Raw genomic sequence first — 21630 nt, 5'->3', positions numbered from 1 at the left:
CAGCCACGTGCTCCCTCCTTCCGTGCCCCCTCCTCCCCGTGCTTCTGCTGGGAGAGACACCGACGTAGCATCAGCTCCCGGGACAAGTCACAGGCGGAGGAGCTCCGGGCTTTTTAAAGGCCCTGCTCCGAGAGGTGGGGCTGCCCCGCTATTTATAGGGACACGGAATCCTGTTCCCAGTTCCGAGTTCCTCTCACAGAGTGGGGCCTGCTCGCCTGGTCCAGCCACCCTGGTAGGTGGTCACCGCTGTCGCCCCCTGTCCGGCCCCCTCGCCCCGTCCAGTCCCCTGCTTGTCTTCAGAGTTCGGAGAGGGAGCTGGTCCGAGCCTTGAGGAAGCGAGGGCCACGCACCAAGCCTTGCCCATTGTTAGTGGGGAAATGCGGCCTTGGTGTTCCCCACCTCAACTCGGTGCAGGGACCCATCCCACCGGGCGGGGCGACCACTCGGGCCCTCGACCTGTACCCCCACCCCGCCTTCGCCGGGCTTCCAGCCAGAGGGACTCTCCTTGTCCCAGGCCCGTGGAGCCAGCTCTGGAAATGGTTGGCTCCAAATGCCAGCTTCGTGCCCCCGCTGCCAGCCTCTGCCTGGCAGACGCCCCCAGCCAGCGCCGGGTGAGGCCGCCAGGGCCTGCCAGCAGGGTGAACGTAAGTGGCTTTGTTTTCTTATGGAGCCAGGGAATGGCACTGAAAGGGCACGGAAATGGCCTCAGTAGCTACTCTGTTCTCTCCCCGTCGCCTCCCCCTCCCCTCTCTCTCTCTCTCTCTCTCTCTCTCTCTCTCTCTCTCTATTTCTCTGTCTCTCTGTTGCTGTTTCTCTGTCTCGTTCTGTTGCTCTGTCGCTTTCTCGCCCTTGCTTTTGTGGGTTCATTGCTGACAGTGGTGCTATTGTTTTGACTGGGACACAGGCATGAACTTGGCAGAGACAGGGCCTCACATGCCAGCTGCCCCCACTGCTGCCCTCCCCACCCTGCAACCCCCCTGCTCACCCCGGGGAGCAAGGCTGACAGGAGAGGGTCACTCAGAGGAAACTCTGGCTATTCCAGTGAGGGCTCAGTGCTGCCGTCTGCCTGAGGGGCTGGAGGACATGAGCAGAGCCGGCGGGAGGGTGCGAGGTGAGGCACTGCTGTGTGTGCAGCCCAGGCTGTGGGCTTCCCGGAAGCAGGTGTTGGCACCGACTGCGGGCGCTGCATCCCAGCTGCAGCTTCGTTCCCTTGGGGTGGCCTCGCCGGGGGCTGTGGGCAGGCCTGTCAGGCAGAAACCCGTCACGCACCAGCTCCCCTACTTCCTCCTGCTCTGGGCTGGGCGGCTGGCCCACGGGGGCGGGGGTGGGGGGGGTGCAGGGAGGGCCTCCTTGTGGGTGAGCAAAAGCAGTGCTGTGACTACAGGGGTCGGTGTGAGGCCTTGTCTGAGAAAATTCCCACCACCACACAGGAAGCGGGGCTCAGGCAGGTTCCCTGACGTTGCAGCTAATCAGAACCAGAAGGCTCGGGAGCCGGGAGGAGCTCAACCTTCTCCCAGGCCCTCTCCCAACCAGAAAGCTGCTCTGACACTTTCTTCCTCCAAGGGCTGACCCAGAAGCCACGTGTGTCTGTCCTTGTCCCCAGCCCAGGACTCTCGGTCTCTCTCTACTTTGGGTCCCTGGGGCTTGCCGTGGGTGTGGAGGCTTTGGCCCAGGGCCCAGCTCCCCCGAGGACGGTTTGGGCAGCCCGCTCCCCCGGCCCAGCCTGCTGCATCGAGCTGATCAGGACCCGCCCTCGTGGGAAAGCGATCGGGCCTCCCTCATGCCCAGGCTTCCGGCCTTAGTCAAAGCTTCAAGCTCTCTCTCTCTTTTTCAAAAATATATTTTTATTGATTTCAGAGAGAACGGGAGAGGGAGAGAGAGATAGAAATATCAGCGATGAGAGAGAGTCACTGATCAGCTGCCTCCTGCACGCTGCCCACTAGGGATGGAGCCCACAACCTGGGCATGTGCCATGACTATGAATTGAACCGTGACCTCCTGGCTCACAGGTTGATGCCCAACCACTGAGCCACACCAGCTAGGCCAAGTTCTCTTTTTCTTTTTCTTTTCTTTTTTTAAAAAAATATATATTTTATTGATTTTTTTTACAGAGAGGAAGGGAGAGGGATAGAGAGTTAGAAACATTGAGAGAGAAACATCGATCAGCTGCCTCTTGTATACCCCCAACTGGGGATGTGCCCGCAACCAAGGTACGTGCCCTTGGCTGGGATCAAACCCGGGACCTTTGAGTCCACAGGCCGACGCTCTATCCACTGAGCCAAACCAGTCAGGGCCCAAGTTCTCTTTTGCAATGTGGCTCTTGGTCTCCTAGAATGGCAGATCCCTATGCCCCAGCATTTCCCATGTTTTCTCGTGCCCCTTTCACTGAGTGTTGAATGCCTGGGAAGTCCTCAGAGTTGAGTCGGCTAGGTCTGGGAGCAGTGGGAAGGGGGTTCCTTGGGGGGAAAGGCACTGAGTCGCTGCTCTTCTCTTGAAGGTGGTCTCCCGGCCCCACGCCATCGCCAATGGCCATGAGTTGTTTGAGGTGTCAGAGGAGAGAGATGAGGAAGTTGCTGCGTTTTGCCACATGCTGGATGTGTAAGAGCTAAAGAACAAGGGTTGTGGAGGGTTGTGGGGGCTGGGGAGGAGGTCACCTTTTTCTAGGAGGAAAGAAGAACCACATGAATAAATCTCAATTCGGAGCGATGGAGTGCTTCCTCCATCAAAGGCGTTTGTGGGCTCTTTGAAATTGAGGCACCTTAGAAGGTTCACAGGTTTGACCAAACTTTACAAACCCTTCAGTGGACAGTCAAATTACCCCAGTCGCTTCAGGCTGTAGGAGCAAGGGCCCCGGATGGAGATAAGAGGGTTTTCTAGAACTAAAAGATGAAGTGGTTCGGTGGCACTTAGCATGAGCATGTCACCTTAGAGCGATCCCCCTTCCCCCCCCAATGCCCCCCCTTCTCCCTGGGCCGCAGACCTGGAGGGCTGGGCTGACTGGGACGGAGGGGCCTGGCCGCGGGGCGGGAGGGTCCCAGCAGGCCTCCTCTCTTCTGAAGGCAGAGCGAGGGTCCTTCTCCCTCTCTCCCCGCACAGCCTCCGATCGGGCTCCGACGTCCAGGACTACTTCCTCACCGGTTACGTCTGGAGCGCTGTCACCCCGAGCCCTGAGCACCTTGGGGATGAGGTCAACCTGAAGGTGACGGTGTTGTGTGACAGCCTGCGGGAGCCACTCACCTTTACCTGCAACTGTAAGTCCGAGGGGAGGGGAGGGGGCCTCCCTGGAGGTGGGGCGGGATCCTTGGGCCTCAGTTCCCACCCCGTGGTGGGGCCCAGAGCTGCTTTGGGGGGGGCTGGCTCTGGGGCCAGTTTTTTAGGTCCAAGGCCACTTCCTCCAGCCCCAAACTGCTCTATCTGGTCGGTGATGGTGCTGGGTCATGCTTAGCCGGGAAATGGGGGATCAGGGTGGGTGCTGAGCCCCACCTGCCCCAGCACCCCATCATCGCTGCCCTGCCCCACCCCTCACAGGTTCCTCCACTGTGGACTTGCTCATCTACCAGACCCTGTGCTACACCCGTGACGAACTGCGGGGCGTGAATGTGGGCGACTTTGTGCTGAAGCCCTGTGGGCTGGAGGAGTTCCTGCAGAAGTGAGTGAGCGGAGAGGGGGCGGGGGAGAGCAGCAGGGGATGCGGCACCTGCCTGTGGGCCATAGGATTGGGGGGGGGGCGGGGGGCTTCCTCTGGGAGGTGCTGGGCCCAGGCCCGGGGCTGGCAGCTGCCCGCAGCCCCTCAGGCAGGACTCCCGCTCTCCAGGCACATTCTCGGCCACGTCGCACTTTCCCGGGAGCTCCCTCTTCCAGCGGGGTTGGCGGCTTCCTGAGCCAAATCTGTGGGAAGAGCTTGGAGCAGGGATTCCGCAAAGTCTAGGTCATACTGCTCAGACTTCTGCATGTGGAGGGAGGCGGGAGGGGCGCCGGAGGGGCTGTGTGGGGTTCCCTCCTGCCCTAGATTATGGGAGGTGCCCTTAGAGCGAGGGGCAGAGGAGGACTGGGCAGAAGTGCCCAGGGGAACCCAGGGGGGAAATCGCAGTTGCTGTCTTCCCCCTCCCCCTGCCCGCAAGCCATCCCCGTGGCATGTGCTGTGGGGAGCCCCGGCACCAGAGGCTGTCGGCCAGCCTCTCGCCATCAGTGCCCTCCCTTGGCCGTAAGCAGCCTCCCTGGGCAGTTGGATGTGGGCCAGCAGCAGCAATTCCCCTGCCCACTGCCCGAGCTCTGGATTCTGGCTGGGGTGGGGGATTGCACCCCTTGGTGGTGCAGCTGGGTGGCAGGCCTGGGGTCAGCCAGATGGCAGCTCATCAGGAAATAGATCCACTCTCCCCCACTAGCTCCCAGCTGCCTCATGCCCATGAAAGGCCTTGGGAGTGAGTATAGGAGAGGCCTCTACCGTGGGTCTTAGGAGAGCCTACACGTGCCATCGCTCGCTGATATCCAGGTGTGGGTGCAAGGGGTCTATGGCTAGAGCAGTTCTCAGCTGCTTTCTTTACCCTGAGGGACGCTGTGGGCCCTTTCTGGCCTCTGTGCCCTCAACTGGGAAAGGAAAGGGGTAGGACCCCAGGCAGCAGACTCCAGGGAACGCTGGCTGTTTCCCTGTGTCCTCGATTTCCCTTGGAGGAATGAGAGGGGTCCTAGACTCGGGGTCTCCCGGTAGAGAGCGCCCTAGGCAGCCTGCCACCGTCTAAGGCAGTGGTTCTCAACCTTCTGGCCCTTTAAATACAGCTCCTCATGTTGTGACCCAACCATAAAATTATTTTCGTTGCTACTTCATCACTGTAATGTAAATATCTGATACACAGGATGGTCTTAGGCGACCCCTGTGAAAGGGTCGTTCGACCGCCACAGGGGTCGCGTCCCACAGGTTGAGAACCGCTGAGGGAACAGGGCAGAGTAGGTCTTGTCAGTATGGTTGGTTTGGGTCTTGACTTGCACTTACTAGTTGTAAAACCCTGACCCTCAGTTTCTTCACTAAAATGTGGTGAGGATTGGCCCTCCCCTGTTTGGCTCAGGGGATAGAGCATCAGCCTGTGGACCAAAGGGTCCCGGGTTCGATTCTGGACAAAGGCATGTACCTCGGTTGCAGGAGGCATCCAACCGATGTGTCTCTGTCACATCAATGTTTCTCTCTCCCTGTCTCTCCCGGTCCCTTCCACTCTCTCTAAAAATCAATGGAAAAATATCCAGGATCCCCCTCCCCCGTCCAGCCTCGTCTCTTCCCTCCCACCAACAGCAAGTCCAGAGCCCTGAGCAAGGACAGCTGCCTTGGGTGGGGTGGGAAGTTCCCTCTTGGGGTTCCAGCAGCTGCCACTCCCAAGAAGGCCCTGTGGTTTCCCACTGTTCCTAGTGGGAGGGGGCTGCTGCCAGGGGGAACTGGCGCGTCCAGGATGCAGGCTGCTCTTAGATAAGAGCCCTGAGACAGTCCCTGGGGAGGGCTGGGTTTCCTGCCTCCTCCCCCACCACACCACACTCTTCCTTCCAGGCACTCCCCCCAGACCTGCCCAGGGCCCAGTCCTAGCTTCTGGCTGCAGCTCAGACTTAGCAGCAGCTCAGACTTAGCAGCTTAGGGCCTACACCAGGGGCTTGGCCCCTCAGGACGTGGAGAACCCCCTTAAGTCCTCACTGCACCTGGTGGCCTCTGGCCTGGGTACTCCGGGCTCTGCACGCACCCCTCCCCTTCACGCCTGTCCTCTCCCCTCCATTGCTGGCCTAGACGCCAGCTCTGCTGAGGAAGGAAGTCCCTTTCCGGCTTCTGTTCCGCGGCGGCTGGGGCCCAGCCCGGGCTGCGGTGCTCCTGTAGTGGGACGCCCTGGCCTCGCTTCTGGGTTTCCTTTTGACTGAGGTGTGATTTGGGCGGGAGGAAGGGGCCTCCTTCTCTGAGACGGGGGTGGGGGTGGGGTCTCATGGGTTGTCACTTGAGCAGGGGGAATGGCATGCAGGCAGGAGCCACAGTGGAAGGGGAGAGCAGACTTTTATTTACTGATTTGAGAGAGAGAAAGTGAGAAACATTGATCTGTTGTTCCACTTACTTATGCATTCATTGGCTGCTGCTTATATGTGCCCTGACCAGGGATCGAACTCACAACCTTGGCATATGGGACACGCTAACCAACTGAGCTACCTGAGCTACTGGGTCAGGGCAGAAGCAAGCCTTGGATGAGCACTGGGATGATAGGCCTGGAGTCTCCCCCACCCTCTCTCTATATAATAATAATAATAATAATAATAATAATAATAATAAAAGCATAATATGCTAATTAGACCGACATCCTCCTGGACATCCTTCTGGACGAAGCCGGGGTTGCAAGGGAAGCCAGAGGGAAGCCAGTGCCGGCAGCCGAGGGAAGGAAGGCCTACTCTTGCATGAATTTCGTGCATCGGGCCTCTAGTATATATTTGTATTTATTTCAGCAAGGAAGGGAGAGGGAGAGAGAGAGAGAAACATCAATGATGAGAAAGAATCATTGGCTGCCTCCAGCACGCCCCCCACTCGGGATCAAGCCTGCAACCTGGGCGTGTGCCCTGACAGGGAATCAAACCATGACCTGCTGGTTCCTATAGACCTGGAATCTTGCTAGGTTTGCTTGGTTGACCTCAGCACCCCAACTGGTAACAGTAGGGTGTGCGAGACCCAGGACCTCAGTAGGGGGACAGTGTCACTCACTGAGCTCCACACCCAAGCCTGACCACTGGCTGACTTCCAGCCTGTCCCGTATACCGAAGCCCGGAGCGTGGGGTTTAACACTGCCCTCTGAGAAGTCCCTTGGTTCCCCCTGCACCAGAAGTTCCGACCTGGAAGGGACCCCTGATAACAATACAGGCAATACGTACCTGGGAAAGCCAGTGTTTGTACAGACTAAGGGTCCAGTGTAGTAGGTGGCTTTCCGTTTAGACAGACCTCTGCTCGTTCCCCAACCTCTGCCGTGACATTGCCAGGAGCCACGGTAGGAGGCACAGCACAAGTACGACCTCTGGGTCGCCTTCTGCCCTCCTGTTTCTCTCTCCCCGAGGCTCGGGTCTACATCACCTTCCCCACTGAGTTCCCGGGATGCTAATGGTCTGTCCCTCTGTCCCTCCAGCAAGCAGGCCCTGGGCAGCCATGAGTACATTCAGTACTGCCGCAAGTTTGACATTGACATTCGGCTACAGTTGATGGAACAGAAATCCATACGCAGCGACCTGGCCCGGACGGTTCGTGTGGGGGCGGCGGGGTAGCAGAGGGTGACACGGAGCACATTTAGTGGGAGTGGGGTAGGAGCTCGGGGTCGGGGTGCAGGCACCACCCCTCCCTGAACTGGGCACTTGTTACGCAGGTGAATGATGACCAGAGCCCCTCCACTTTGAACTACCTCATCCATCTGCAAGAGAGGCCCGTCAAACAGACCATCAGCAGGTGAGAGTGGTGCCCTCTGGGGTTTGGGCCCAGCAGGAGCTCTGAGGGGAGCCCAGCAGATACCCTTGCCTGCCTTACGAGGAGGGCCCCCACTCCAGCTGTTACATCTCTGCCCTCTAGTACTTGGCCATCATGCCCCGGGTGACCAGTGGCAAAGTACAGAGGACTGGCCGTCCTTGAGTCTTCATGGGGCGCATGGAAGGGTTGGGAACGCCTGTAATCCAGTCAGATTCCTGAGCTGTGGAAAAGGAGGGAGAGAATGGGTTGCCCAGTACATGGCAGGGGCGAGGGGGTGCGGTACTGACTTCTCCTACGACTTTTCCCTGCCCCCAACTTCCTAGGCAGGCCCTGAGTCTCCTGTTTGACACTTACCACAACGAGGCGGATGCCTTCCTGCTGGCTGACGTGAGTACAGATCCTGGGGTGGCCCTGCTGCCCAGAGCTTCGCCCCACCTCTCCCCCCGTCCTCCTGGGACCAGCCAGCCCTAGAAGGGATCTGGCATAGACACTGCAAGTCTGTCAGGAGAGCACTTCTTTTCATTCCCCTGGCTCACGGGCAAACCAACAAGACTGCTGGCTGTTGGGTGGCTGGCGAGTGTGTGTGGAGAGGGGTTCTGCTCCTTGTAGAAGTGGGTCAGGAACCGTGTCCCCGATCCCTGCCCCTGGAGTGGGGCGTCTCCAAAGCTAAGGGACATGGAGTGGGCATCCAACCGCTGCCCTGGAATGTGCATCGGAGCGTGTCCCGGAGGAAGGAATGCCCAGGGACCTCTGATTGGAGAAGTTCTGAGGCTCTGGTATCACAGGTGGAAAACCGGGAGGAGGTGGAGGGTCCCGGAGGCAAGGAGGGGCCAGGGCGCTCCCTTACCTGGATTCACAGGGGTTTGAAGCCTCAAAACCACGATCATAAACACTTGTCCCAAATGTCATGAAGCTAACGGAGATCAGATAGGGATCTGCAAAACAGTCCTTGTCTCATGATTCAGTCAGCAGTGGCTATGGACTCGTCCCTTGTGGGGAGTTCAGCACTGTACCCTGTTCAGACCTCTCCCCCATGCCAGAACCCCTTCTCCAGCGGCCTCTGCTTGCTCACTTCCTGTGATGAGGGGGTAGTTCTCTGAGCCCCTTTTCTGCACTGGCCCGGCCCCATGATACTGCTCTGGAACAGTAACATGAAACTATTAGTAGACAGAATGGGATGGTGATGAGTTAGTTAACCAAGGGCCCTGGGAGAGGAATAGAGAGGGGACTGGCCAGGGAAGGCTTTGGGAGAGGGTTGGATTTCAGCTGGTCCATGATTTGAATGGATACAGTCATCAGGGCCGGACAGGAAGGAATTCCAAATGAGAAAACTGCAGGAGCTGAAGTGCAGGGCGGAGGGGTAGGGAGGGAGAAGGGAGGGAGAGGGTGCGGCTGGCACTCTGTGATACTGAGAGGAGGTCCGTCTAGAAATTCTAGGTGGTCAGATGAGAAATAAGACCGTGGGCAAGTGGTGCCTCCGTGCGGTCTCGGTGACCCTTCCTGTTCCCTGTGGACGCCTCGAGGGAGCCCCGTGTGTGTCTGTACGGAGGCTGTAGCTGGGAGTGAGAGGAGGCTCAGGGACACGGCTGAGAGAACTGGGGACCATCGCTCATTTCATCAGTAGGAGCCATTATTCGCCGATGCTGGATGTTTGAAAACAAAGTGTGGATTCCGCTATTACTCCTGCGGGTCATGAGCCCACACTCCTCCCAGCCGGAGCCTGGCAGCCTCACTGTCCCTCCCCTCACAGGGGGACTTCCCGCTGAAGGCTGACCGGGTGGTCCAGTCCGTCAAGGCCATCTGCAATGCCCTGGCTGCCGTGGAGACCCCCGAGATCACCAGTGCCCTCAACCAGCTGCCCCCCTGCCCCTCCCGCCTGCAGCCTAAAATTCAGAAGGTAATGGGCCCAGAGCGAGAGCATGGGGAAGGAGGAGAGGAATACTCACAAGCAACCGGGTCATTAGCTGTCTAGCTACTGAGAGGCTCTTCTCTCCATCTTTCATGTTTGAATAGTTTAGCCAGAAGAGTTCTGGGTGGGCTTGGGTCTGCCCCCTGGGACTGATTGCGGGAGCCCAGACCAGCACCTGGCTTTCCTCACCACCACCGAGGCATTGCCTGGCAGTTTGCCTGCCATCAGGGTGCAATCCCAAACTTCCCCGAGCCAGGGGCTCTGGGACTCCACAGCCTGACAGGTACCAGGCCAGCAGTGCAGTGGCCCGAGGGCTAGAGGGCCTCATCTGGGTGGACACGATGACTTTATCCCTGGTCTGGCTCACTCTGTCCATTACATGGATCTGCGACAGACCATGACCTTGTCTTCCCCGGGGAAACTCTGCTCCTCCAACTTCAGTCCTGTCGGGTCCAGATGAGCCAGCTGTGAAAAGCCCTTCTGCCAGCTGTGCCGGCAAAGGCTGTGGCCCTGAAGCCCCCTCCCTCTCCTTTCCCCAACAGGACCCCACTGTCTTGGCTGCCAGGGAAAACCGAGGTAAGAGGGCTGCTCTGTCTGTGTCCAGGAGGGGCAGGTAAACACTGCAGACTCTGCCGGATTCCTTCTTCTCCCCACCGCCCTCCCCCCAGCCCCCCCACAACTGCAGGGTCCAAGTCTGCCTGTGTGTGTGTGTGTGTGTGCACGCGCACACGCCTACATTACGCATGCACACATGCACACAGCTGGAGATCACCAGTGTTTCTTTCCACAAATGTGTCCTCATCATTTTTATTAGTTGTTCCCGTGGTCTCCCTGGGAGATGGTGATGAGGTGGTGTAAGTGTGAGAGTGGGAGGGGCAGTCATGCAGTTACCCTGGGCTCCAAAGGAAACTCTCCCTTGAGGAGGTTGTAATTATTCTCTGAGTGTCCCATAACCCCTGTTTCTGAGTTAGGATGAGCCTGGGGAGAAGGAGGTAAAGAATTTTTCACGAGCCCTAGCGGCTTGGCTCAGTGGATAGAGCGTCGGCCTGTGGACTGAAGGGTCACGGGTTCAATTCCGGTCAAGGGCATATGCCTGGGTTGCAGGCTCGGTTCCCAGTTGGAAGGCGTTCAGGAGGCAGCCGATCAATGATTCTCTCTCATCATTGATGTTTCTCTCTCTCCTCCTTTCCTCTCTGAAATCAATAAAAAAATATATTTTTAAAAAAGAATTTTTCACGAGGATTCCTCCTTGTGTCTTTCAAGCAGAACTTTGCCCTACAAAGCCCATATTTTGGGATTTTTGGTCAGTGATTCCCAGTCTTTTGGGTTTTATGGACCAATAAAATGTGCCCAAAAATATTATTTTGAGGACCAACATAGGAATTGCCATCTTCTATTTTGCCAAGCAATGACTTTTTAAAAGTAACTGACCATTATGATTCCCGCTATTTCCTAAAAGGACATTTCACATTAAATAAGTTGCAATATGTAAGGTAAGGAGAATGTTTAAATTTCCTATCTGTCATTTTCGGGGAAGCTTTCTTCTCATTTCACCGCCGACAGGGTCACAGCTGTTAGAAAAGCAACGGGCATTTGGGGACTGTTTCTTGGGGTTTTCCATCGCAGCCAGCACAGGGGCAACCGTGGGGCCGGCGGAGGCCTCACCACCTCCCCTCTGACCCCTTCCTTTCAGAGAAGGTCATGGAGGCCCTGACCGCGGCCATCCTGGACCTGGTGGAGCTGTACTGCAACACGTTCAACGCAGACTTCCAGACGGCAGTGCACGGCAGCCACCGGCACGACCTGGTCCAGGAGGCCTGCCACTTCTCCGGGCCGCTGGCCTTCACGGTCTATGCCACCCACCGCATCCCCATCACCTGGGCCGCCAGGTGAGCCGGGCTGATGGCCTGGAGGGAGGAGCAGAGTGTGGCTTTCAGACGGCTTCTCCGGCTTCTCCGCTTCTCCCACTGCCCTACGTTTATGTCTATGGCAGCGGTTCTCAACCTTCCTGATGCCGCGGCCCTTTAATACAGTTCCTCATGCTGTGGTGACCCCCAATTTCATTGTTACAAATTGAACATAATTAAAGCATAGTGATGAATCACAAAAACAATATATAATTATATATGTGTTTTCCGATGGTCTTAGGCCACCCCTGTGAAAGGGTCGTTCGACCCCCAAAGGGGTCGCGACCCCCGGGTTGAGAACCGCTTGTCTATGGCATCATGGTGCACGGTGGCTGAGAGGGAGCAGCAAGTGCCTGAGGGGACATGGGCTGGGACATCCTGGAGGAGAGAAAAGGTCTCCTAGGAAATGTTGCGTTGGGCAGATCTGCCATTGCCTCTCAGTGCTGGCTCCGGGCTGGCTGCATCGGCATCCCTGCCCCCTCCCATCCCAGGCCAGCTGATGGCGGCTCCGTGACAGATGGCCGCTTCCCAGAGCCAGTGCATGCCCCTGGGCCAATGACTGCGCTCCCCTGCAGATGCACAGGGGAGGGGCGGGGCGGGCGATGACCCTTTGTCTGGCCTGCAGCGGTGGGTGTGGAGAGGGGCCTTCAGTTGGTAAATCCTCAGCTCAGGGTCCCCAGCATCCAAGGCCTGGGGGAATAGGCATTCGGCTCTTCCCCCCTGCCTGCCCCTCCCTCCCCTTCTCTCTTTGTTCCTCACTTAATGTATTCCTTTAGGCCGACTGACAGAGAACAAAGGAGGCGGCCTGGGAAACCAGGGCCTTCTCTGACCTCCTCTGTCAGGCACCTGTCATGAGCCACAGGGACCCCCATGTGCTGGCATTCAAGTGGGCAGATGTCGTTTCCATCCCCCACCCCTCTCACCTGCGCATGTGCACACTCGCACCCGGACCCTGACCGGCAGGAGCGGCCTGGACGGAGGGGCTGCATGGAACAGCCATGGCCCAACATGGAGCCTGAAGCTGGGCAGAGGGATCCAGATGGAGCTGTGTCTCCACGCGCACTTCCGCAGATCCGATTTGGCTGTCCTGTCCCCTGACCCCACCTCACAGTCCCCAGAGACCCCCGAGGAGTTTTAGGGAGGGAAATGGAGTTTGGCGTGGGTGGGGGACTGAGATGGGGTTTGGAGCTGAGTCCTGACCTGCTCCGTTCCCCTGTAGCTATGAAGACTTCTACCTCTCCTGCTCCCTCAGCCATGGTGGCAAGGAGCTGTGCAGCCCCCTGCAGACCCGGAAGGCTCACTTCTCCAAGTACCTCTTTCACCTCATCATCTGGGACCAGCGGTAAGCCCTCCCCAGGCTCTGCAATGCACCAGGCGTGTCACTCACTAACCAAACAGTCATTTGACCTCTTGAGTCTCCATTTTCCTAACTCTTAAGTGCGGCCACACATAACTTCTACCCCTCAAGCTGTTAGGAGACTCCAAAGAGAAGTACCCTTGCAGGGCTCTTGGTGAACCATGAAGGGTCATATACAGCGTTAGTTAGTTGGTAGGTTCAATGGTAATTCATTGTTTTGGTCTTGTCTTTCTTAAAAGGTTTCACTGACTTTTCTTCCCCTAGTTTCCACCAAATAGAGGGGACTTATAGGTGAGAAAGGGAGGTTGTCTAGTGGAAAGAGCAATGGGCTTGAAGCCACAGTCCTTTGTTTCGGCCTCTCTGTGCCTCAGTTTCTCAAAACGTAAAGTGGGGACATTTGTTGAACTCGTTGGCAGTTTTGGCGCTGACATGGGTAGGTAAGTTATAAATCTGAAACTGTAAGCCCAAAATAGCATTCATCAGCATTTATCAACAGTGATTTGCTGCCGGGAAGGTAGGCGTCAGCCGGGCAAAGCAGGAAGGAAATGGAGGCGAGGACGCCTTGAGTGGTGGCAGGTGCTTGCCTGCCTGGTCTCTCCGGGCTGCCCTCTGCCCTCGCAGATGGGCAGACACCCTTGTTTGCTGCCAGGTTCACTTCCCCAAACAGCCTGCAGCTGAGTGTTTGTTTATTTGCAGAGCAGAACTGCTGCTTCAGAACTGGCAGTGCACGGTAGAGAGACTGAGAAAGGTCCTTGGGAAGGTCTTATTCGCTGATGAGAAATAAGGCCAAGGGAGCCGGAGTCGGCAGGTAGCCTGTGGACATGCTGGGAGGCGGGGTCACGTTATAGATGGACAGCTGGGGAGGCAGGCCCTGCCTCCTGTGGTCGCACTGTAATTCTTAGAGCAATGCAGGTGTGAACAAAGCCCTCTCAGGAGACAACCGCCAGGGCACGGAGCCTCCTTGGAGGCCGAGGATGGTGCGTTAGTGGCTCGTGACTTTCTGCATCCCCTTGGCATTCATTCTCTGGCCTAGTTACTTCCTCTGTCAAGGGAGGGGCAGGGGGTGTCCAGTACTCCAGTCCAGGCAGACCCTATAGCATTGCCCTTAGACCAGCGGTTCTCAACCTGTGGGTTGCGACCCCTTCAGCGGTCGCACGACCCTTTCCCAGGGGTCGCCTAAGACCATCCTGCCTATCAGATGTTTACATGACGATTCATAACAGCAGCAACATTACAGGGATGAAGTAGCAACGAAAATAATTTTATGGTTGGGTCACAACATGAGGAACTGTATTTAAAGGGCCAGAAGGTTGAGAACCACTGCCTTAGACCCTGTCCCCAGAGTATTAGAGGCCCAGAGGTAGCAGGCCGGCCCTCCCTCTGCCGGTCCTGCCTTCGCCTGCCTACTCCCTGGGTCTCATTTTGCTCCCTGTCCGAGATTCCTGCCTGGAATCCCAAAGGGCTGGTGCCCGCCTGGAGCCTTGTGCAGGGTGTCCCCTCAGCACTGCCCATGCAGATGCCCCAGGAGACCTGTTGGCACCTTCCTGGTGAAGGCCGAGGCATTGGGAGAAGACGCTGCGGTGAAAGGTTCCAAACGCAGGCTTTGAGTTTCGTCGTCCTCCCATCCTTACTGTAGGTGCAGGTCATCCACCCTAAATGGACATGGTAATAAGACCCACCTAGAGGATTATGGGACATGGCCAATAAAGTCCTTGGCGCCATGCCTAGCGCTTCCTCTCCGTCTTCTTAGCTCGGCGAGCCCTCTCAGGTCCCGTTCCAAGTGACTGACACGGTGATTGTGACACACGGGGACACGTGTGCACGGGAATACCTGTAGAGCCCGCTTCTCGGAGCCGTAGCCACAGTGTCACAGCGCAGAAAGCACACAGACCATGCACACGTCGCACGGGTGAAGCTGTGTGTTCCTTTTCACTGATGAGAAAAGGAGGTGCAGAGGTCTGAGTCGTTGCCCTAGGCTGTGAGTGGCTGGACCAGAGCTGGAACAACACATCCCAGGAGCCCTTCCTGGAGGAGGAGGCCCTTTTATACGGGTGTGATGTTGAGGAATGGGTTGCAGGGAGGAGGGTCAGAGCTGCAGATTCAGAACTCCGTGGCTTGAGCTCCTACTGATGATCCCGACCGACGCCTGGTGGAATACCAGATGCACTCAAGGACTGAGCAGAGGGGCCCTGGCTGGTGCGAGGGGTTATGGTTTCAGTTAGAAAGTTTCCTCGCTCCCTTTTTCCTCTGACAGGAGGCTGGATGCCTCTTCTTGGGTGAAAAGAGAGGGACCAGGCCCAGCTCCCTCTGCTCTCTGCTGGGGGGTCAGCTGCTCCTCTCTCCCACTGCACTAGTGCAGGGATCAGCTAATTCTCAAAATAGGTCGGCAGCCGTGCTCTGCCACCCCAGCCAAGCCCCAGCCTGGCATGGCCCGTGGCTGCTGGAGGGGCCCTAATTATAGCTGTGTCCACCTCCCCCCCCCCCCCCCACCACCACCAGGCAGCTGGGACAGTCTCTGGTGGGAGGGAGGGAGCGCCTCACTTGGGTGGCGAGGAGAGTCCCCTGGGGGACTGAGGGGCAGTGTGGAGGGAGGCCGCTTCATCGGGAAACTGCTGGCCGTGGGGGTGGCCGCTCTGCTTCTGCTTCTGTGCCCTCTGGCGTAGAGGCCGATGGGCCCTGGGCCAGCCTGAAGGGCGTGACAGTGTGGGCTTTGGCCCAGGGACAGCTTTCCAGAAAGGTAATGTAAATGCCCTCCCTCTCTTTCCACAGCTCTCCCTCACCCCACCCTGCTCCTTATCCTGGACGCCCAGGGAGTGGCCGGTGATTCAGGCCCAGGGGCCTGGGAGAGAACATCTGGGCCTGGGCGGTGGTGGCGCGGCCTTGCCTGTCTCAGCTCTTTTGCCCCCCCCGCCCCCCCCCACCACCTCACTCTGAGAAGCCCCTTCTCTTTATCCCTTTGGCTTTGAAAATGCTTGGGGAGGAGAACAAACCATCTGTGTTCCCAGGGTCAGGAGAAGGGGACGGGGTGAGAGAAGGAACGGGACGAGGAGAAGGGGACAGGAGAAGACGGCAGGTGACAGGTGGAGGCCTGTGGGGGAGGGTGGACCGCGGGCGGGTTGCTCTCCCAGCGACTCGGGGAGGGTGGGCTTGTTAAATGGACAAGGACTGTCCCGGGAGCAGCTTCCTGGCGGTCCTCTGCGGAAATCCTCACACGGGAAGGCGTGTGGCTTACAGTGCGGGACATGTAGTCACCTGGACTCAGAGGGCTCTGGCCAAGTGCGTTTTGTCTGGTCACCATGGGTGGCCCCCAAATTAGGGGGCGCTTGCCTCACCTTTCTGAGAGGCTGCAGAGACCCCCGCCATATGTGCTCCTGGGAGCACCCAGTGCAGGATTAGCCTCCAGTCGGGACTGTCCTGCTCCTGCCGGAGGCTCTCCCACCCTCCCCCACAGTCCTCCGCCTGTCACCTGTTGCCTTCTCCCCATTCCCTCCTCCTAACCCCGCGGACACAAGGCCTCCCCATGCCCATGTCCTGAGAGGGAGGCCGAGTCCGCAGCCTCACGGCACTTCCGGGCTGCCTGTCCCTAGAAACCCCCCCGGCAGCACCCCCTCATGTGGCTTCCTCTTCTCCTAGGATCTGCTTCCCAGTGCAGGTGAACCGGCTGCCCCGGGAGACGCTGCTGTGCGCCACTCTCTATGCTCTGCCCACCCCCCCACCGGGGAGCTCCTCCGAGGCCGGGAAGCAGCGGCGGGTGCCTGAGGCGCTGGGCTGGGTCACTACCCCTCTCTTCAACTTCAGGCAGTAAGTGAGCCCCAGGGCGTGGCTTCTTGGCCTTGGAGGGAAAGGAGGGGCGTAGACAGGGGCCCCGCTGTCACACTGGTCATTGCCTGTTGGGGGTGTTGGCCATGAGGGGGCTCACGGGTAGAGTCCAGAGGGTCCCAGTCCTGGTGGGAGGGACTGAGGCACCGGACAGTGACCAGCTACTGGGTGGGACTGGTGGCACAGGACTGGTGGGGAGGGGCATGGACATGCAATGCTTGGCTCACTTGCCTTGTCCTTGAAGGACCTTAAAGGTCATCTTAGTTCAGAGCTCTCCCTCAGGAAGGCACCCCTGCCCCCAGGTCACCCATACCAGGGTGTGGAGAGCTCCGAAAGGCCTCCTGGGAGGGGGCACTCTCCCGGGACTTGGAAGAAGAAAAAGGCTGAGGTGTAGGGGGAGAATGAGAGAGGATTTGGGTAGTGGCTTCAAGTCGAAAAGGCTGATCTTTGGAAGGGAGGGCAGGAGGAAAACCATGTCCTTAGCCACTGGGTTTGTTGGCTCATCCCCGCTTCCATCCTCCTCAGTGTCCTGACCTGTGGCCGGAAGCTCCTGGGCTTATGGCCAGCAACGCAGGAAAACTCCAGTGCCCGTTGGAGCACTCCGAACTTCCACCAGCCCGACAGCGTCATCCTGCAGGTGAGAGCCGGCCCCACCCACAGCACCGCACCAGAGCCAGCTCCAAGTTCTCCCTTGCGTTTGGGTGGGAATGGAGGAGAAAGTGCTGGGACTTTGGGCGCGGGATGGTGATGTGGCTGAGCAGCTGGATGAACGTGGTTAGGCACGGGGTGGGAGGGTGAGTTCTATGGAATCTGTGTCCCATCTCCTGGAGGTTAACGTTGATTTGAAGGAGCCTGAAGGCAGGGCCTGAGACCCTCCCACCCACGCTCACTTCTTGGAGTCTCTTGTATTGAACCCTAAGTGTGGTGAGACCTTAGCTGTCCCCTCTTGGGGCTGAGGAAAGCCCTCCCGGCAGCAGTCACTCGGGGCTCTGGCGGCCCACAGACTCATGGGGACAGGAGGAGCTGGTCAGGACCCAGGTCTGGTTACTAGTTCCCGGCTCCCCCTCTGTGGTCATGAGATACCAAAGTGGGCGTGAACGAGATAGAATGGTAAGGAATGGAAGCTTCGGGAGGCGGGCGTTTTGTCTGTCTGATTTACTCCTCCATGCCCAGGGCATAGGACAACGCCTGGCACGTAGCAGGGTTCAGTAAACATTTGCTGAATGAGGGGACATAGAGCTCTATTGAGAACTGACTCTCTCAGCTCCCGCACCCATTTAGGAGGACAATCATCTGGCCGCATAGAGCAGGGACCCAGGATCCCAGGACCCCAGGCTGGAGCGTGGGTCAGGCCCTCCCCTCCAATGTGTCTGACTCTTGTCAGGCATTAGTGCCCTCCAGGGCCTCACGGAGGCTCCAACCTTGGCTTCGAGGCTCCTAGTGGCTCATCCTGGGGACACTTCTGAGTTCTGGCCTGAGGCTGGCCCCTCACCTAGATGCAGCCCAGCCTTTCCTCCCCTGCCCGTTTTTATTTCTCTCTTCATTTCCTTCTTTTATTTTGCTGGAAGTCACAGCTGAAAGAGACTTGAGAGAGCACCACGTTGAACGGGGTTATTTTATAAACAAAGACTCTGAGGGTGAGCGAGTGAGGGAGGGAGGCAGGACACCGGCGTGTGAGAGAGGAGCTGGGGACCCGAGGAGGCACCCCCTCTCACCTGCCTCTCCTCTCTCCTTGCTTCTCTGCTGCCACCCTCCAGATCGACTTCCCCACCTCAGCCTTCGACATCAAGTTCACCAGCCCCTCTGGAGACAAGTTCAGCCCCTGCTATGAGTTTGGCAGCCTCCGGGAGGAAGACCAACGCGCGCTTAAAAACATCATGCAGAAGGAGTGCCTGTACTGGTGAGGCCCAGGGCACCCCCACGTGTGGCACAGGCCCCCCCCCAAGTCTGCCACGTCCTGTCTGACCTCTCACCTCCCAGCTCCATGTCCTTGTCCTGCTTTGGGAGTAGAGGTGGGATAGGGTGGGCATTACCACCTGGGCAGGAAGTGGTGGGGAGAGAGTTCTGCTGAGGGCAGCCCCAGGCCTTTTTGACTCTAGGCAAAGTGGAGCCGTCAGGGTCAGGGTCAGGGTCAGGGTCAGGATCAGGAAGGTAGAAACGCCCATCCCCGCGCTGGGAAGTTGGCCCGGACTCAGCTTGCCGTGAGGACCGGAGTTCTGCCCCACACTGCAGATAAGCTGTCTACGGCGTACTGTGACTGCCCCCCGGCCCCCACCTCCTGTCCCTGCGATACCCACAGTCGGGCCCTGTCACTTTCCAAAAGGGATCAGGTGTCACGGCAAACTGGCAGCTCTCAGGGGGAAGCGGGTCCAAGCTGATCTCATCCTTGGGCCACTCCTCTCACCAGGATCAGAGAAGGGGGTGGAGGAATCAGGACCGGGAGGAGCTGGTGGGATGCCTGCCCTCTCTGTACCTCTCCGGCTCCTGCACTGCCCTGTGCATGTTGTGGGAGGGGGAACAGACAGAGATCGGATCATCTCTCTCCTTCCTGTCCACCCCCCACCCACCCTGCTCCCCGCCCCCCAGTGCAGCCAGACTAGCTGAGTGGCTGCAGCCCTCCCCTCCCCCACTCCTCTGCTGGACCCCTGGCTTCATTAGTCCCTCAGCTCCCTTCTCCCATTAGACACCTGATCTCAGGCAAGACCTAATTAGCTGCAGGTCCCATAAAGCCTCCAGCTGGCCCCAGAAAGCCCCGGGATGCCTCTGAGCTGCCCAAACCCTGCCATGTGGGGACCACCGCCCTCTGGCGGCTCTGCTTGAGAGTGGCACCCTACAGGGCATCCTTAGGAGGAGGAGCACATTCCCTGCCGCTGGCCCTGCATTCAGCCTCCAGTCTGAGAAGTCCAGAGTCAGCAGCCAGGAGGAGGTTTGGGCCCCGGTTCCCTTACACATTGCAGTCACCTAGGCATCTTTTAAAAATGCCAACGTCACTTCCCCAGGCATTCCGAGCGCATTGGTAAGGGCCCTGGCCCGGGCATGCGGCTTTCACAAAGCTCCTCGGTGACTGTCATGGGCTGCAGAGTCGGGGAAGCACAGCGTTGGAGAGCGTGTAGCATTCTGTTGACGAGCAAGGGCCCTACCCTCGGCTGACTGTTCTCTCTCACCTCCCCCTGCTCCCCGCACCCCCAGGCTCGCTGATGCTGACAAGAAGCGCCTGTGGGAGAAGCGATATTATTGCCACTCGGAGGTGAGCTCACTTCCCCTGGTGCTGGCCAGCGCCCCCAGCTGGGAGTGGGCTTGCCTGCCCGACATCTATGCCCTCCTGAAGCAGTGGACCCACATGAACCACCAGGATGCCCTGGGGCTCCTCCATGCCACGTGAGTTGTAAACCCGCGCCCCGGGAAAGCCAGGGCATGGCACTGCCCCCCCTGCCCTGAGCCAGCCCTGGAGAAAGTGGCGGCAAAGTGGGGCTGAAATTCGGCACTTCCCCATTCTCCTTTTCCGCTTTGTCTTTGCCTCATTTCCCCCCAGTGCTATGGTAAGAACATTTCTCAAACACATAACAAAAATGAACACGTTACAGTGAACATCCATCTACCCACCACCTGGATTCTAACCACTTGCCTTTATTCTATCTGCTATATTGTATGTATAGCCATCCATCCATCAGTCCATCTTAATCTTTACATTTTGATGTAAATTGCAGGCATCATAACACCCTCCTCAGTCCTTTAGCATGAATGTCACTGACCAGCTCAATGTTTGTTTCTTTCTTTTGAGGGAGAATTTACACGTAAGGGACTGCCCCAGCCTCACGTGCACAGTTGCTGAGTTTGGTCAAGTGCACGCACCCTTGCGGCCCAGACCTTCGCATTTCGTTCCACTTTAACAGTCCCCTCTCCCCTCTCCCCTCTGAAGGGCTCTCGGGGGCCACAAGGTTCCCAGTCTCAGACCGCTGGACGGCCTCTCTCAGAGGGTGCCCAGTTTTCTTGGCTTCTTTCTCACCTTTCTGGAAATCACTCCCTCCTGTCTTGCCTTCAGGACTTTTTGAGGCAATGGGTTTGCTCTGCTAAACTAATTCTGCCAAGGGGTACCGGCTCGTATGAAATTCCATGACTGTCTGTCATTCACCTGGAAGATCCGCAGTAATGGATGGTACCAGGACACAGTAGTGCCCAGCTGGTGTGGCTCAGTGGTTGAGCATTGGCCTATGAACAGGAGGCCACAGTTCGATTCCCAGTCAGGGCACATGCCGGGGTTGCAGGCTTGATTCCCAGTGTGGGGGCGTGAGGCAGCCGATCAATGATTTTCTCTCATCCTGGATGTTTCTACCTCTCTCTCCCTCTCCCTTCCTCTCTGAAACCAATGAAAATATATATATATTTTTAAAAGACACAGTAATGCTTTAACCCTCACGAGGGCTCTTTGATGACGGGGATTTCTGGCACAGTGGAGTCGGGAAAAGGTCCCTGGGAGTGGGACTGAGGACCGTGTCCTGTTTTCTTTAAGTCATACCAGGAAGGAGCATGACATCCCCCTGTTCACCCGGGGCCTGAGTCCGCCTCTGACCGGGGGCAGGGCCATTCTTGAGGTTTCTATCCAGAGAAGGCGCTAAGGATGCTTTTAAGGGCTTTGGCGGAGCCGGGGGGACATTGCCGTGTCTCTGCCCGCGCCCCTGAAGCTCAGGTGTGAGGGTGCTGGCCCGCTGCGGTGCCTTGGAGCCTGCGGCTTGGTGGTCAGGCGCTGGGCTCTGCTTCACAGCTTCCCGGACCAGGAGGTGCGGCGCATGGCGGTGCAGTGGATCGGCTCGCTGTCGGATGCCGAGCTGCTCGACTACCTGCCCCAGCTTGTGCAGGTGGGTGGACTGCCTGCCCTCCGGTTCCGGGGCCCCACCCCCGAGCCCCCGTGTGGTCCGCATGCTGCCCCTCGGGACCAGGTGGAGATGGTGGTCGGTGTCGGTGACAGGCAGTCCCTGCAGCCTCATCCTCCCTCCTGAACAGGCCCTGAAGTACGAGTGCTACCTGGACAGCCCCTTGGTGCGCTTCCTCCTGAAACGGGCCGTCTCTGACCTGAGGGTGACTCACTACTTCTTCTGGTAAAACCGCCTGCAAAAGGGGCAGAGACGTGGGTCCTTTCCGCCGGATGTTCCGCTCCCAGGCACAGGGTGGCAGCTGA

At 58.1% G+C, this 21630-nt stretch overlaps 1 protein-coding gene across 4 annotated transcripts in view; it reads left to right on the top strand.

Moving 5' to 3' along the window:
- Window positions 1-21630, top strand: part of PIK3C2B (phosphatidylinositol-4-phosphate 3-kinase catalytic subunit type 2 beta) — a 76974-nt gene that overhangs the window by 31177 nt on the left and 24167 nt on the right. For all 4 annotated transcript variants that reach the window (XR_009449883.1, XM_059674568.1, XM_059674566.1 and 1 more), the window contains 16 exons: window positions 2498-2598; window positions 3097-3251; window positions 3529-3649; window positions 7131-7242; window positions 7365-7444; window positions 7786-7849; window positions 9213-9359; window positions 9914-9947; window positions 11065-11260; window positions 12498-12620; window positions 16269-16436; window positions 16980-17091; window positions 18212-18354; window positions 19644-19832; window positions 21217-21310; window positions 21456-21550. Coding sequence is in view for 3 of the 4 variants with exons in the window: in XM_059674568.1 (XP_059530551.1) it covers window positions 2498-2598; window positions 3097-3251; window positions 3529-3649; window positions 7131-7242; window positions 7365-7444; window positions 7786-7849; window positions 9213-9359; window positions 9914-9947; window positions 11065-11260; window positions 12498-12620; window positions 16269-16436; window positions 16980-17091; window positions 18212-18354; window positions 19644-19832; window positions 21217-21310; window positions 21456-21550 (1934 nt within the window). In the remaining variant the exon portion in view is untranslated. The remainder of the gene's footprint in view (window positions 1-2497; window positions 2599-3096; window positions 3252-3528; window positions 3650-7130; window positions 7243-7364; window positions 7445-7785; window positions 7850-9212; window positions 9360-9913; window positions 9948-11064; window positions 11261-12497; window positions 12621-16268; window positions 16437-16979; window positions 17092-18211; window positions 18355-19643; window positions 19833-21216; window positions 21311-21455; window positions 21551-21630) is intronic.

This window comes from Myotis daubentonii, chromosome 18 (assembly GCF_963259705.1).
Source record: "Myotis daubentonii chromosome 18, mMyoDau2.1, whole genome shotgun sequence".
NCBI classification, from domain to species: domain Eukaryota; kingdom Metazoa; phylum Chordata; class Mammalia; order Chiroptera; family Vespertilionidae; genus Myotis; species Myotis daubentonii.
Note: the sequence above shows the minus strand (reverse complement) of the source record. Positions and strands in the feature narration are given on the sequence as shown.